Source organism: Saccopteryx leptura, chromosome 1 (genome assembly GCF_036850995.1).
Source record: "Saccopteryx leptura isolate mSacLep1 chromosome 1, mSacLep1_pri_phased_curated, whole genome shotgun sequence".
In the NCBI taxonomy this organism is placed as follows: Eukaryota; Metazoa; Chordata; class Mammalia; order Chiroptera; family Emballonuridae; genus Saccopteryx; species Saccopteryx leptura.
The window spans coordinates 382,752,067-382,768,855 of record NC_089503.1 but is presented as its reverse complement, the minus strand read 5'-3'; the positions used below and the strand labels follow the sequence as shown (position 1 = coordinate 382,768,855).

Genomic DNA, 16,789 nt, shown 5'->3' with positions numbered 1-16,789 from the left:
CTAGGTGGCAAACAGCAGTTAGCAAAAAGCTTATTGCTGACCGCCATCTGGTGGCCATTTTGGGAACTGCCTGGTTCCAAATGTCTCTCATAGGCTGGTGGGAAGAATTGGGTGAAGTGTTAGAATTGCACCCAGCACTCAGAAGTGCTCAGTAAAAATGGGCTACAGTTATTATATTCATGCTTCGGGGGAGCGTGATCAAAGCAGTGTCCCTTGAAACACCCAACAGTTTTTAAATGAAAAGGAACTATCTATCCTAAAAGACCGTCCCCTCCCCCTTTTTAAAATTTTTTTTTCTTTTTTTTTGTATTTTTCTGAAGCTGGAAATGGGGAGAGACAGTCAGACAGACTCCCGCATGTGCCCGACCGGGATCCACCCGGCATGCCCACCAGGGGCGACGCTCTGCCCACCAGGGGGCGATGCTCTGCCCTTCCGGGGCATCGCTCTGCCGCAACCAGAGCCCCCCTTTTAAAATTTTTATTTTTAGCGTGCGGAGGACCCGGGTTCGATTCCCGGCCAGGGCACACAGGAGAAGCGCCCATTTGCTTCTCCACCCCTCCGCCGCGCTTTCCTCTCTGTCTCTCTCTTCCCCTCCCGCAGCCGAGGCTCCATTGGAGCAAAAGATGGCCCGGGTGCTGGGGATGGCTCTGTGGCCTCTGCCTCAGGCGCTAGAGTGGCTCTGGTCGCAACATGGCGACGCCCAGGATGGGCAGGGCATCGCCCCCTGGTGGGCAGAGCGTCGCCCCCTGGTGGGCGTGCTGGGTGGATCCCGGTCAGGCGCATGCGGGAGTCTGACTGTCTCTCCCTGTTTCCAGCTTCAGAAAAATGAAAAAAAATAAAATAAAATAAAATAAAATTTTTATTTTTAGGTTATTATGTTGACATGGCTTCAAGTGTCCCACTCAATATAACACCTTCTACCCAATGCACCATGACTCCTTATGCTCCATCCCCCCACCTTTTAAAAACTTGACAAAAGTAAGGGTGCTTCAGGGAACCAAGTAGGACATGTGTGTCTGAACTCAGATGGTCTAGATTCAAATCCTGCGTTTGCTGCTCTGTGACCTTGATCACATCACTTAAGCACTTTGAGTCTCAGTTTCATCAGACCATAACATGGAAACATTGAGGTTCAGTCTACACCAGGCGGTACAGGTAAAGAGCTCTCAGTAAAGATGTCCGTTAGTTAACAGCCATGGCATTCTGTCTTGCAATGCTAGGGAGTGTTGCTTTAAAATAATGGTTTGAAAAAAAAAAATAATGGTTTTCAGTGGGGGGCGATTTTGCCCCTTAGGGAACATGTGGCAATGAGATATTTTTGGATGTCACAAGGGTGGGGGGTGATCCTGGTGGCATCTAGGGGGCAGAGGCCAGACATGCTGCTAGACATTCTACAGTACACCAGAGGGCCTTCTACAGGACAGAATTATCCAGTTCAAAAGGTAAACAGTGTTTAAACTGAGACAGTCTGGAGCTCTCTTGAAGGGGGCTTCCCCTTGCTCTGCTGTGAGCCAACATGAGGAACTATTTTCTGGACTGCGTGAGGCAGGGGTCGGGAACCTATGGCTCGTGAGGCAGATGTGGCTCTTTTGATGGCTGCATCTGGCTCGCAGACAAATCTTTAATAAAAAAAATAATGTTAAAAATATAAAATATTCTCATGTATTACAATCCATTCATTTCCTACCACTCATGTTCATGGTTGCGGGTGGCTGGAGCCAATCACAGCTGTCCTCTGGGACAACAAATTTTTATTGGATAATGCCTAACGTACATGGGTGGTTGTATGGCTCTCACAGAATTACATTTTAAAATATGTGGCGTTCATGGCTCCCTCAGCCAGAAAGGTTCCCGATCCCTAGTGTGAGGGAAGCAGAGCGCTGTCTGATGCTGGACAAGGGTCCTGTCCATGGTGACATGCAGGAGGAGAGCGAGGCTCCACAGTGCTGTGACCTCCAATGTGGCAGCTACAGGCTAGCCAAATATGGTTTCTGAAATCAAAACAAGTTAAAATATTGAAACAGTCTGGGTTGTGGTCGTCTCATTCCAAGTGCACAGTAGCCGGCGTGCAGCTAGAGACAGAACATTTCTATCCTCAAAGAACGTTCTGTCAGATAGCACTGTTCTAAAGGGACTCAGGAGAACCAGCTCTCTGTGGGCAACCCACAAGAGAACAACTAAAACTGAGGACATGGCCTGACCAGGCGGTGGTGCAGTGGATAGAGTGTCGGACTGGGATGCGGAAGACCCAGGTTCGAGACCCCAAGGTCGCCAGCTTGAGCATAGGCTCATCTGGTTTGAGCAAAAAGCTCACCAGCTTGAGCCCAACGTCGCTAGCTCAAGCAAGGGGTTACTTGGTCTGCTGAAGGCCCGTGGTCAAGGCACATAAAAACAAACAAACAAAAAACAAACAAACAAACTGAGGACATGCAGAGAGGAGGGGACAATGAGAGACTACAGCATGCACCGAGGAGATGGCAGAGGTAGCACAAATGTAATTCAATGCAACAACAAGTCACAGACACAGACAGGCCCAGCAAGTAATCGCTGCAACCCTCCCGCCCCTAGGAGTCACTCTTCAATGCATACAACTCCAAGGCCCCTGAAAATGCAAGCAGAATTGACAGGAAACAGGCAGGGAAAGGGGGGCTCCGTTGGTTGGGGAGCACTGTCCCCCTCCCCCTCTTCTTCCTGGTGCGGTTCAGTTTAACTTGCGGTACGGCACCCCCGGCCGGGCAGGTGGCCAGAAGTCGCTCATGCTGAGGGAGGAGAACCGGCGGCTGGTTGTCTTGTGGAGAGCCTGGGCTCCCTTATAAAGGGTGTAGGTGTGCTTGGCGAGAAAAGGCAGACAGAAGATGTGCAGGAACGTGCGGGCGACCTCGAAGGTCAGGGGCAGGTAAGCTAGCTCCTCGAACATCTCTTTGATGATGGTCTTGACGACCAGGACCCGGTAGAAGTTGATGCAGTCCTGAATGACGATCCACATGGTGTAGCCTAGCAGCCCCCTGTAGTTCTTCACTCGGATGCAGTAGAGGAACTGGAAGCTGACCAGGACGGTGATGATGGACAGGCTGATGCTGATGCTCTTCCTGTTGGTCAAGAGCCACAGGGCATTCCCAGCCTTTTCGTTCATGTAGATGTCCAACTTGTGCTCATAGCCAAGGGACACAGCATTGTTCCAGTCAAAGATGAGGAACTGGATGGTGTTGAGGACAGAGAAGATGCCCAGTTGAAGGCAGACCGTCTTGTCATTCATTTTATACTTGTTTTAGCAGAGCATCTCCTGCAGGAAAATAAAGATCGTGGAGATACACGATAGGATGGCAGAGACGGCCCTAGACAAATCCCCAAGCCACTAGGAATAGACAGCATGTGGACAGGCCATGGGCCAGATGGGCACGAGGGTCTGGTCCTTGCTCTGTCCTAATGGGCTACGAGGCGGCCACATCACCGGGAGTGGGGCATCACTGGTCTGGGAGACTCCTCGGGGAACTTGCGGCTCTCTTGCTCCAGCTGAGCTGGTGGCAACAGGGGGTTCCTGTCGGTGTCAGGAGCGGGGCAGTTAGGAAGCTCCTGCACCTGGAATAATGTCCGAGTCCGTCCCGGGCTCCTCTCTGGGACGTTTGTTTCTGACGGGCTTGGACTCATCCCAGACCCTCCCCTGGGTGCCCCGTCCTTCCTGCCAAGCCCTCAGTCATGGAATTTCCCTGCTTTGCTCCCTGGGCCTGACCCAGACTGGCTCTAAGTCAGGGAGCAGCCAGCAGTGAGGGGGATGGGGGAGGGTTTACGGATCCGACCTGCTATCTTCTCCGCCCAAGGTGAAGAGGCCACCAAGGTAACTAACAGGCCTGGGTGCACTAACAGGCCACCAAGGTAGAAGTGAAGACCAGCAGGTGGTCTCCACCTGCCGCCTGCGTTAGACCAGCCCTCTGGAGCCTGGTTCCAACCTTGGGGGATGCCCAGAGCCTCAGGACCCTGCGGAGGACCCAAGGCTGGGACAGGCTGGGACCCGTGCAAACGTCCCTCCCAGCCCAGAACACCTTACCAGCCCGTGATTCCGAGAACTGCAGAGCCACGCTCCCTCCTCTTCACTCACTGGTGAGCTCCCCTGTGGGCGGAGAGGGAAGGGGAAGAGTCACAGGTGAGGGGCACGTGTGCAGTCCTCGGTCTGAGGTTTCTAGTGGTTGGAGCCCGACATGACCCCTTTCTAAGGCCCCTGGAGCAGGGCTGCTGCTCAGCCCCAGGGGGGCACTGAGGGTTGCCGTAAACCCCACCGGCCTCTCCTCGCTCGCTCTGCCAATCTTAGATAGTCTTTGCCTTTTTGGTCAGTAGCTTTGTGTGTGTGTGTGTGTGTGTGTGTGTGAGTGAGAGAGAGAGAGAGAGAGAGAGAGAGAGCGGCAGAGAGAGAGACAGAAAGAGGGACAGACAGACTGGGAGAGAGATGAGAAGCATCAATTCTTTGTTGTGGCACCTTACTTGTTTATTGATTGCTTTCTCATATGTGTCTTGACGGGGGGGGGGGGGCTACAGCAAAGCAAGTGACCCCTTGCTCAAGCTGATGACCTTGGGCTCAAGCCAGATGAGCCTGTGCTCAAGCTCGTGAGCCCGCACTCAAGCCAGGTGAGCCTGCGCTCAAGCCGGCAACCTTGAAGTGTCCCAATCCAACGCTCTATCCACTGCGCCACTGCCTGGTCAGGCAGTAGTGATTTTTTTTATTGTCCGAAAATATACATAACACATTTTACCATTTCACCCTTTTGGAGAGTACGACTCAATGGCGTTCAGCACATTCACGTAGTGCAACCATCATCACCCCATACATCTCCAGACTTCTTCATGTCCCCCAAGAAAAACTTTGTTCTCATCAAACGCTGACTCCCACTTCCCCTCCCCCAGCCCTCATTATCCGGCCGGTTCACTTTCTGTGTCTCCATGGCCTTTACGATGCAAAGTGCCTCCTCTAAGCGGAATCATACAGTCTTTGTCCCTTTGCGTCTGCTTTATTTCACTCAGCGTAACCTTTGCAAGGTCCACCGCAGATAGCCTCACACCCTAGTCCCTGTTACCCTCCCGCTCTGCGTGACTCCCAAGTTTAGTCCTTGATGCACAAACCTCTCCCTGCGCAGCAGGCCCTGGAGTGTCCCGAGTCCGGGGGCAGAGGCGTGTGCTGGACAGTGGACAGCTGCACTGATACTTCCCTGCCCCACCAACCGAACCACACCTCGTCCCTGCTCACAGAGCTGCTTCCAGACCTGCCACTACCCACGGGGTGCACCTGGGCACCAACCCAAAATAGGGCCCCAAACCACACAAGCTCATTATTGTGGTTTGAGTCTGTGTTGCAGATTTCAAGGCATTGTCTTGATCAGCCTCGTTGTTTTCTCATCCCTGCTGCCCCAGCCTTGGTTTTGACCCTGTCACCTCCCTCCCTGGGTGACATCTAACTTCACTGTCTCCTGTTGTATTGCCCCATACATTCGTTCAACATCCAGTCACCACGCGTCTATTGAGCCTCTACCAGGCGCCGGGGGCTGAGCTTGTCTTGGTCCTGGAGGTACACAGGTAAACATTCTAGTGAGGAAGCTGGACCAACAGAAAACAAATAAATAAAATGTCTTCAAGTATGTTTAAGGAGGCCCTGGCCGGTTGGCTCAGTGGTAGAGCGTTGGCCTGGCGTGCAAGGTGTCCCGGGTTCGATTTCCGGCCAGGGCACACAGGAGAAGCGCCCATCTGCTTCTCCACCCCTCCCCCTCTCCTTCCTCTCTGTCTCTCTCTTCCCCTCCCGCAGCCGAGGCTCCATTGGAGCAAAGATGGCCCGGGCGCTGGGGATGGCTCCTTGGCCTCTGCCCCAGGCGCTAGAGTGGCTCTGGTCGCGGCAGAGCGACGCCCCGGAGGGGCAGAGCATCGCCCCCTGGTGGGCAGAGCGTCGCCCCCTGGTGGGCGTGCCGGGTGGATCCCGTCCGGCGCATGCGGGAGTCTGTCTGACTGTCTATCCCGGTTTCCAGCTTCAGAAAAAAAAATACAAAAAAAAAAAAAGTATGTTTAAGGAAAAGAAACCTCCCAATGCAATGCAATGAAGACTGTGGAGGAGACGGCCCAGCGTCCTTGAGAGGTGATAAGATCTAACCCAGAAAAAAACCCAGGAGAGGCTTTCTGGAGGAGGTACCCACTGAGCGTGTGTCTTAAAGGATGTGCGTCTCAACCGGGCAGTAAAGGGAGGAACTTCACCCTCGGCGAAGTGGACAGCATCCGGGTAGGCTCAGGAACAGGCAACGCCGTTCTAGAAACAGCACGTTTGGTACAGCGTGAGCAGAGGGGTAGGCTACGTGGGTGGCCAGGGCCACAACAAGGGAGGGACCCGCCGTGTCGAAGTCTCCCTGGAAGGCAGTGGGGAGACCTGGAAGGATGTTGAGGGTGTGTGTGTGTACGAGACAGGATCTAGTTTGCATTTTAGAAAAATATTTCTTGTTGCTGTGGGAATCATGGGTCAGAAAGGGGGCAAGAGTGGACGCAGGCAGAACAGGGGAGAGGCTGGTAAAGAAGATGGGGTGAGCCTGACCAGGCGGTGGCGCAGTGGATAGAGCAGCGGGAGTCCACCTTTTTATTCCTACCGCCCACTTCTGTATCTCTGTCAGTAGTAAAACTTTCTAACTGCCCACCGGTTCCACAGTAATGGTAATTTATAAAGTAAGGAAGTCACTTTACTTTATAAAATTTATAAAGCAGAGTTACAGCAAATTAAAGCATATAATAATAATTACTTACCAAGTACTTTATGTCGGATTTTCACTAAGTTTGGCAGAATAAATCTTTATAAAACAACTTACTATAGTTAAATCTATCTTTTTATTTATACTTTGATTGCTCTGCTACCGCCCACCATGAAAGCTGGAATGCCCACTAGTGGGTGGTAGGGACCAGGTTGACTACCACTGGGATAGAGTGTCAGACTGGGACGCGGAGGACCCAGGTTCAAAACCCCGAGGTCGCTGGCTTGAGCACACCTCATCTGGTTTGAGCAAGGCTCTCCAGCTTGAGCCCAAGGTCGCTGGCTTGAGCAAGGGGTCACTCGCTCTGTTGTAGCCCCCCCCCCAGGTCAAGGCACATATGAGAAAGCAATGAATGAACAACTAAGGTGCCTCAATAAAGAATTGATGTTTCTCATCTCTCTCCCTTCTTGTCTGTCTGTCCCTATCTGTCTCTCTCCCTGTCTCTATCACAAAACAACACCAACAACAAAGAAAACGAGGTGAAGCCAGATAAGGGAGGATTGCTGGGGTGAGTGACTTTGCATTTGGAGACGGGGGCTGTGGGAGGGGGCATCTAGAATGGGCACCTGGCTGGAGGGTGGTCCATTCAGGGAGGTGGGGAGCATGGAGACCCCAGCACACTTAGCATGGGGGAGGGGAAGATGAGGGGGAGGATAGCTTGGGAAACAGTGGTAAGGGGGTTCAACTTCCCCAGGGATATCCAAATAGACATGTCGACTATGAAGTCACCTCCATCAACCTGGAACTCCGAAAGAGAACTCGGAGCCTTTGCTGGGTATGGGGTGCTTGGTTAACAGTGGGGTTTTTTTTGTATTTTTCTGAAGCTAGAAATGGGGAGAGACAGTCAGACAGACTCCTGCATGCGCCCGACCGGGATCCACCCGGCACTCCCACCAGGGGGCGATGCTTTGCCCCTCTGGGGCGTTGCTCTATCGCGACCAGAGCCACTCTAGCGCCTGGGGCAGAGGCCAAGAAGCCATCCCCAGCGCCCGGGCCATCTTTGTTCCAATGGAGCCTTGGCTGCGGGAGGGGAAGAGAGAGACAGAGAGGAAGGAGAGGGGGAGGGGTGGAGAAGCAGATGGGCGCTTCCCCTGTGTGCCCTGGCCGGAAATCGAACCCGGGACCCCTGCACGCCAGGCCGACACTCTACCACTGAGCCAACCGGCCAGGGTCATCAGTGGGTTTTTGAAAGTGCTTTAAATATGCTATCCTGTCCCTTGGTTCCCATTGGTCCTGCTGAGAAATCAGCTACTTGTCTTATTGGGAGTCCCTTTAAAGTGACAGGTCATTTTTCTCTTGCTGCTGTCAACATTTCCCTCCTATCGCCTCTCGGCCTCTTGGCTAACATCAAGTGAAGTACCTGTTCTTATCAGTTTGATATCTGATACGCCTAATATAATATTGTATGTCAACTGTAATTGAGAAATAAAACAAATGATTAAAAAAAACGCAAAAGACCCCATTTTCTTCCTGTCTTTGACTCACACACCTTTACTGTGCCTCGTCTGTTCACGGAGGCTTTTCGCTTATCCTAGTTGAAGTTTGTTGAGCTTAGGTGAGAGTTTGCCAATAAATTTGGGAAGTTGTCAGCCACTGTTTCTTCAAATATTTTTTCCTACTCCTTTCCCTCCTCTCCTGCCAGAGCACCGTGGTGCCCCTTTGGGTTGGCATGCACAACCCTCTGGGGCTCTGTGTCCTTGGCATCTTTCCCTCTGTTCTTTCTCACATCTCTGACATCCACCCTCAAGTTTGCTCGTTCTTTCTTCTGCCAGTTCAAATCTTCTGTTCAGTCTCTCTAGTGAAGTCTTCGTTTCAGTTACGATACTTTTCTTTCTTTTTTTTCTTCTTTTCCAAGTGAGAGGAGGTGAGATAGAGAGAGAGACTCCTGCATGCGCCCCAACCAAGATTCACCTAGCAACCCCTGTCTGGGGACAATGCTCTACCCATTTGGGGCTATGCTCACAACCGAACTATTTTTTGTAGCTGAAGTGGGGACTCCACAGAGCCATCCTCAGTGCCCAGGGCTGATGCGCTGGAACCAACTGAGCCATGGCTGCAGGAGGAGAAAACAGAGAGGGGGAGGGGTGGAGAAACAGATGGTCACTTCTCCTGTGTGCCCTGGCTGGGCCAACACTCTATCCACTGAGCCTGCCAGCCAGGGCCACATTGGTTGATTCTTTTTTTTTTTTTTAATTTTTTATTTTATTTATTCATTTTTAGAGAGGAGAGAGAGAGGGAGAGAGAGAGAGAGAGAAGGAGAGAGAGAGATAGGGGGAGGAGCTGGAAGCATCAACTCCCATATGTGCCTTGACCAGGCAAGCCCAGGGTTTCGAACCGGCGACCTCAGCATTTCCAGGTCGACGCTTTATCCACTGCGCCACCACAGGTCAGGCCACATTGGTTGATTCTTGTATGTGCCCTGACCAGCGATCGCACCTGCAACCTTGGTGTGGCAGTACAACACTCTAACCAACTGAGCTGCTCGGCCAGGGACAGGCTTATTATTGTTACATGCTTGTGTACTTGTTTAGAAAATGCCTGCATTACTTTAGTAAATTAAATCTTCCCCCTCCCAGCCCAGGACCACGCAGCGGCCTCCAGTGTTGCTTCTCAAGGAGGGGCAGTGTTGGGCACAGCCACACCCACACCCTAGGATGACCTCGGTCATACAGAGCTCTTTCCCACTCTCCCGGACCTACCCCAGCTGTGAAGGTCCCTGATTGCTCGCTGATTCCTCTATTGTTTTCAATAATGTCCTGGGGCATAAATTACTCTACAGACTAATCCAATCAAATTTGGGCTCCTTTGAAAGAATAGTTTCAAAAGTCAGTGTTTGATATTTGTTCTGCTCCCAAGAAGGTTCCTCCTAGTTGTTTCTTTCCCCTTCTCTTCTGAAAACTAGCTGGCCTACGGTTTAGCCTGTCTCTTCACTGGATCTACAAATCTAATTGCCTTTATTTGTTTTTTAATTGATTTTTGTCTGGAGAGGAAGGGGGCAGAGAGAGAGAGAGAGAGAGAGAGAGAGAGAGAGAGAGAAACATCGATTTGTTATTCCACTAACTCACGCATTGGTTGATTCTCGCATGTGCCTTGACTGGGGATCAAACCTGGAACCCAGCATGTCGGGATGACGCTCTAACCATCTGAACTACCCCTCCAGGGCCCCAGTTGCTTTCTGCCATAATCTTCTCCATGTTTTAGGGTGCCTTTGGGCTTGAACTTCTCCATGCTCTGTTGTAAATGAAGCTAGATCCTTTGGGAAGAGATTGCAAAACTGTCTTATGGCCTACTGCTCCCATGCCCCAGCCAAAATTTCTGTCTTAGTGACACTCCTGCTTTAGAATTTGCATGTTCTGTGCAGGAGAAAAGGCAGGAGGTTGGGGTCTTCTTGGGTTACCTCCCCGCCATGGCTGCCACCACCTTACACTCTGGGGCAACGGCAGTTGGGGCCTCAGTACCCCTAAGTGGTGCCACATCCAACATTCTGAGTTTGTCCCAGGGGTAAACTCAGCCGAGCAGTCCCCCACCTTTTGCCTCAGCAACAGGCTCCTGGGGTGGGGGTGCGAGATGCCAAGTCCTGTTCCTCCCGGGAAGAAAACTCCTCCCACTGAGGGCTGGGGGGGCGGGGCCGGGCTTCCTGCCACACCAGTATGGAATAGACGCTGCCTGGCTGAGCAGGAAAGGGTAGGGAGGAAGTGGTTTTAGGTTCAAACACCAAAACAAAGCAAAACAAAATTCTTACTTTTCTTACCAAATCTTCGTTGATTTTCTTGAATAAATGTTTCTTCATTTGCTGTATACCCTTAGGAGCATTTCCAGAAGCTGGCTGTGTGTGTGTGTGTGTGTGTGTGTGTGTGTGTGTGTGTGTGTGTGTGTGTCTGTTTTCATAATTTTCACTAGTCTCACTGGGGAGAAGGTCCACAGGGCTCCTTATGCTGTCATACCAGAAGTTGTTCTCCCCACAGTGTTTGTCGATATTTACTTGGCTTTTTAAAAAATGCAATATATGTCCATTTTTATGCAACTTTAAAAAAATATTTATTTATTTAGTTTTAGAGAGAGAGTAGAGAGAGAGAGAAAGTGGGGTGAGGAGGAACGGGAAGCATCAACTTGTAGTAGTTGCTTCCCATATGTGTCTTGACCGGGTAAGCCCAGGGTTTCAAACTGGGCACCTCAGCATTCCAGGTTGAACGTTTTACCCATTGTGCCACCACAAGGCAAGCCATTTTTATGCAACTTAAAACAAATTTGGCCTGACTGTTGGTGGCGCAGTGGATAGAGCGTCAACCTGAATGCTAGTCCCAGGTTCAAAACTCTAAGGTTGCAGGCTTGAGCACAGGCTCACCAGCTTGAATGCAGGGTTGCTGGCTTGAGCAAGGGGTCATTGGCTCCGCTTGAGTCCCCTATCAAGGCACAGATGAGAAGCATTCAATGAACAAATAGAGTGCAGCAACTATAAGTTGATGCTTCTCATCTCTCTCTCTTCCTGTCTCTTTCATTCAAAAAAATAAAAAGGTTGTTAGATTGAATAAAAAAGCAAGACCCAACTATATACTGCCTATAATAAGAATACTTTAAAGATATAAATAAGGCCCTGGCCAGTTGGCTCAGAGGTAGAAAGTCGACTCAGCATGTGGAAGTCCCAGGTTCGATTCCCGGTCAGGGCACACACTAGAGGTGACCATCTGCTTCTCTCCCCCCCTTCTCTCTCTCTCTCTCTCTTCTCCTCCTGCACCCAAGGCTCAATTGATTTTAAGCACATCAGCCCCAGGCACTGAGTATGGCTCTTGGAGCCTCCACCTCTGGTGCTAGAAGTAGCTCGATTGAGAGAGGCCCCAGATGGGGGTTGCTGGGTTAATCCCAGTCAGGGCACATGTAGGAATCTGTCTCTGTATTGCCCTTCCTCTCTCACACACAAAAAAAGATATAAATTAGTTAAAACAATTAAAATATGGGAAAAGATATCTCATGTCAACATAAATCAAAAGAATTCTGGAGTGGCTGTATTGACATCAGATAAAGAAAGTTTCAGGGCAAAGAATAATCTCAGAGACACTGAAAGTCATTTCACAGTGATAAGGGGTCAATTCATCAGAAGGGTATAACAATCCTAAACATTTATGCACTCACTATAGTTTCAAAATACATGAAACAAAAATGGATGGAATTACAAAGAGAAATAGAAAAATCTACAATTATAATCAGAGATTTCAATACCTCTCTTTCAGTAGTTAATAAATAGAAGATCAGAAAAGATATTAGATTTGAAGAATACTATAAACTAACTTAACCTAATTGACATTTCTAGAACACTGCCCCCAAAACTAGCAGAATAAATATTCTTTCCAGATGCACATGGAAGATGTATCAAGATAGAACATATTCCGAGCCATAAAATATTTTCAATAAATGTAAAATTATTTAGACCCTACATGTGTTTTCTGATCATACTATAATTAAATTAGAAATCAATAACAGAAAGATTTTTGGAAAATCTCCAAATATTGGGACAAAGAAGTACATTGATAAATAATAATAACCCATTGATCAAAGAATTCAAGAGGAAATTAGAAAGTGTTTTTACTAAACTAAAAATGAAAACATGACATATCAAAATCAAAGCAGCACTTAGTGTCCACACAGAATGCTGAAGTCATGGTTGGAAACCCTGAGGTCACTGGCTGTGTGCACAGGTTTGTCAGCTTGGACTCACTGGCTTGAGTGGGGAGGGCGGGGTGTAGGGGAGAATCGTCCACATGATCCCAAAGCTCACCAGCTTGAGCCCAAAGGTCAGTGGCATAAAAAGCTCAAGGTGGCTGGCTTGAGCAAGGGGACACTGGCCCAGCCCCGGTCAAGGCACGTATGAGCTCAGTGAACAACTAAAGTGAAGAAAAGAAGCTGAGTGAAAGAAGCCAGACAAAAAAAAAAAAAAAAAAAAAGAATCATTGTGTATGAATCCACTTATGTAAAACTCTAGAAAATGCAAACTATTATCTAGTGACAGAAAGTTAGTACTTGTGATGGGGGTGGTGAGAGGCAGAGACTGAGGAAATTCTTGGAGGTGATATGTTTGGTCATGATGCAATTCTGGTCATGATTTCACTGGGATATATAATACTTATCTCAAATAATATACTTTAAACATTCTGTGTCATAAGAAAACCAGATAGAAGGTGACGGAAGACAATTTGACTTTGGGTGAGGGGCATGCAACATAATCAAATGTCAAAATAATCTGGAGATGTTTTCTCTTAACATATGTACCCTGATTTATCAATGTCACCCCATTAAAATTAATAAAAAAATTAGTATAAAAAAAAACATTCTGTGTCATTATGTCAATTATGCCTCAAGAAACTATAAAATAAACAAACATTTAACATAATGTCTAATGTTTGTGCTTTGTTTTCCATTCTGGCTTAAGCTGCTTCTAACAGTTTCTGAACCAAAATGCAAAGCTGTTTTTTTTTTAATTTTTTTATTTTTTACAGAGACAGAGAGAGTCAGAGAGAGGGATAGATAGGAACAGACAGACAGGAATGGAGAGAGATGAGAAGCATCAATCATTAGTTTTTTGTTGCGACACCTTAGTTGTTCAATGATTGCTTTCTCATATGCGCCTTGACCGTGGGGCTACAGCAGACCGAGTAACCCCTTGGTCAAGCCAGCGACCTTGGGTCCAAGCTGGTGAACTTTGCTCCAATCAGATAATCCCGAGCTCAAGTTGGCGACCTTGGGGTCTCAAACCTGGGTCCTCCGCATCCCAGTCCAACGCTCTATCCACTGCGCCACCGCCTGGTCAGGCTTTTGTTTGTTTGTTTGTTTGTTGTTGTTTTTAATTCTTTTTTATTTATTCTTTTTTTTTTAGAGAGGAGAGGGAGAGACAGAGAGAGAGAAGAGGGGATGAACTGGAAGCATCAACTCCCATATGTGCCTTGACCAGGCAAGCCCAGGGTTTCTAACCGGCGACCTCAGCATTTCCAGGTCGATGCTTTCTCCCCTGCGCCACCACAGGTCAGGCTTTTGTTTGTTTTTTAAAGAAATTTGAAACGCTTTACTGACCATTTGAAAAGTAAATAAAGAAGTGAGATTATTTGAATGGATGATCCATTACAGAAGTGAAGTTTGTTAGCCTGACCAGGTGGTGGCGGCAGCAGATAGAGTGAGAGAGCATGGCCTGGGACGCAGAGGACCCAGGTTCAAAACCCTGAGGTCACTGGCTTGATTGTGGGGTCGCTGGCTTGAGCGCGGGATTATAGACATGATCCCAAGGTTGCTGCTTGAGCAAGGGGTCACTGACTCAGCTAGAGCTCCCCCTTCCCTAGTCAAGGTACCCATAAGAAAGCAATCAATGAACAATGGAGGTGCTGCAGCAAAGAATTGATTTTTCTCATCTTTCTCCCTTCATGGGTGTCCTATTTAATGAGGTGGGCTAGTAGATTCATAAACAGTGATTTAGCCAAATACTTTTTGATTAGCTGTCTTTTGTGTTATTTGACAAATTTGGAAAAGGAGAGTACTCAAAACAGAAAAGGTAAAATGATTTTTTTCTATTTTTATTTATCTGGAATAGATTATAGAAGACGTAGGGAGAAAACCCGTCGCACAAAGCCGCCCACGGCAGCAGCAGCACCCTCTGAGCTCCAACAATCCGAACTATATATACAGCCGGATTTGTCCATCTCAGGGTTAAGTCAGAGTGCTGTGGGTGGAAGGCAGATGAAGACATACCAAGATGAACAGATCGCCAGACGCAATTCAAGCTGAAATTTCCTTCCCTTGCCCTCTTCATTGTGCCCAATAAGGCGGTACTGACCAGAAAAAGGAGCAACTCCGGAGTGCTTGATAAATAACAATGACCTTTAACTAAACATCCTCAATGAGCAGCATGTCCCACTTGCGACCCTAACTGTAGTTCTCTTCGCATTGCCCTCAAAGGGTGGCAGTAAGGTCTCCGCTTGCCCCACAGACCAGCGAGAGAGCGCAGCGGAGGAAAGCGGAACTAGCGCGAGAACCTGGGAGGCCCGCCCCGGGGAGGAGAGGGCCGGCGTCACTCATGATAGTGGTGGACCAAGCTGATCAGCTTTGATAGCCTCCGTGAGTACCCTTCGATGCCTGTAGAGACACGTCTGCCGTAGGGAATAAATATGCCCCGGTTTTGACTTTCATAGATTATCCGGGCATAAGTAACAACATAGAACAGAAAGAAGCACTGCATGAATCCATGGGACACCAAGCCAAACCAGCGCATGATTCTGACCCCCGCAATGCTGGTGTCGCTGTTGGTGAGGATTTGTATCACAACGTTCGCGGCTTCATAGGAAACGATCCAGGAGACGTAGATCACCAGGCCCCTGAACTTCTGCGCATAGACCGAGTAGAGGAGCAGGCAGCAGACCAGGATGGTGACGCACGACAGGAAGAGGACGATGTTCCAGCTCCAACACCTGATTTTCTGACTTATCAGGGTAATCACACTCTCGTCCTCGCGGATCACCTCAGTGCAATTGCCCCTCCTCAGGTACTTCTGTTCGAAGATGAAGTACAGGTTAGTGGCCATGATGGTAAAGACCCCTGACAACACAGTGCCCACTCTGGCGCTCATTCCACACCAGCGTTTCTGCTTCAGGCGGAGATCTCCTGCGAAGACAAATAGTATGAGGGGAAGTTCTGGTTCCTGCCAATGTGGTAAATCACCAGGGTTTCTGCCTCCTTTCCCAAAGGAGAAACAATAGAAAGAAATGTGGAAACCAGGAAATCACAGCTTTGGGAAGACAGAAGACTGCTTAGAATGTATTGGGAGTGAGAGGGGGGAGGACGCAGTCTAGGGGCAGTGGGCAGATGAATCAGAGAAGTGCTCCTCAACCTTGGCGACCCATTACCATCACCGAAAGTGCTCAGGCCCAGGCCCGACCCCAGAGCAATTGGAACGTTCCCTGGTGGGACCCAGACATCAGCATTTCTCAGAACGTTCTAGTGATTTTCACAGGATTGGAAAACAGAGCCGAAAAGAGGAGCTTCAGTTTTGTTCCTATCTTGCCTGACCAGGTGGTGGTGCAGTGCATAGAGTGTCGGCGCAGGACACAGAGGACTCAGGTTCAAAACCACCTGAGCCCAAGGTCGCTGGCTTGAGAAACAGGTCACTGGCTTGGCTGCAGTCACCCTGGTCAAGCTGCACATGAGAAAGCAATCAGTGAACAACTAAGGTGCTGCACTAATAGCTAAGGATTTGTACAACTCAAGAAAAACACCAACCCACAGATTCAAGAAATCTAACTGATTGCAAGTAGGAGAATACAAGGAAATCTACACCTAGACATATGGTACTAATTCTGTCGAAACACATAGCAGACTTCCTTTTTCAATTCCCATAAAAGTCTCATAAAATTTTTGGGTTCCCATTTGTGTATCTGGGGCAAAGACTGTTAATTGTCTCTCAACATCCATTTTCCTCTTCTTTTTGTTGTAGCTAGACACATGGCCACTGGGCTGAGGACTACCTTTTCCAGTCTCCCTTGCAGCCTTATGTGGCCATGTGACCAATGAGATGTTAATGGCAGTGATGTGTGCCACTTCAGTCTTATTCATAAAAGGATTAGGGGTGCTCTCACCTTCTTTTTTTTCTCCTTCCTCATCCTTGGCCATGATCAGAGCTGATTTTTGAGACAGAATTGAAATTCCTGTTGAATATAGTAAACACCATATCAGCCACAGACCACTGTTACTTGATAGAGAAATAAATCCTTATCATAGCCAGTGGATAGAGCACTGGCCTGAGATGCTAAGATTCAAAACCTCGAGGTCGCTGGCTAGAGCGTGGGATCATAGACATGACCCCATTGTTGCTGGCTTGAGCCCAAAGGTCGCTGGTTTGGAGCCGTAGGTCTCTGGTTTGAGTAAGGGGTCACTTGCTCTGCTGTAGCCCACCGGTCAGAGCATATATGAGAAAGCAGTCAGTGAAAAACTAAGGTGCAGCAAGAAAGAATTGATGCTTCTCTCTCACTTCCTGTCTGTCCGT

At 48.8% G+C, this 16,789-nt stretch overlaps 2 protein-coding genes and 1 pseudogene across 2 annotated transcripts; 1 reads left to right on the top strand and 2 right to left on the bottom strand.

Annotated features, from left to right (window-relative positions):
* Window positions 1-2,702: 2,702 nt before the first annotated feature.
* Window positions 2,703-3,257, bottom strand: TMEM217B (transmembrane protein 217B). Its single transcript, XM_066360310.1, has one exon. The coding sequence runs from the start codon at window positions 3,255-3,257 to the stop codon at window positions 2,703-2,705; it is 555 nt and encodes a 184-aa protein (XP_066216407.1).
* A 4,835-nt stretch (window positions 3,258-8,092) lies between these two features.
* LOC136390060 (U2 spliceosomal RNA) lies at window positions 8,093-8,207 on the top strand (annotated as a pseudogene).
* A 6,614-nt stretch (window positions 8,208-14,821) lies between these two features.
* Window positions 14,822-16,416, bottom strand: TMEM217 (transmembrane protein 217). The gene is made up of 2 exons (XM_066360308.1): window positions 16,383-16,416; window positions 14,822-15,411 (listed from the first exon to the last, which is right to left on the bottom strand). The coding sequence occupies exons 1-2, from the start codon at window positions 16,414-16,416 to the stop codon at window positions 14,822-14,824; spliced, it is 624 nt and encodes a 207-aa protein (XP_066216405.1).
* Window positions 16,417-16,789: the final 373 nt, after the last annotated feature.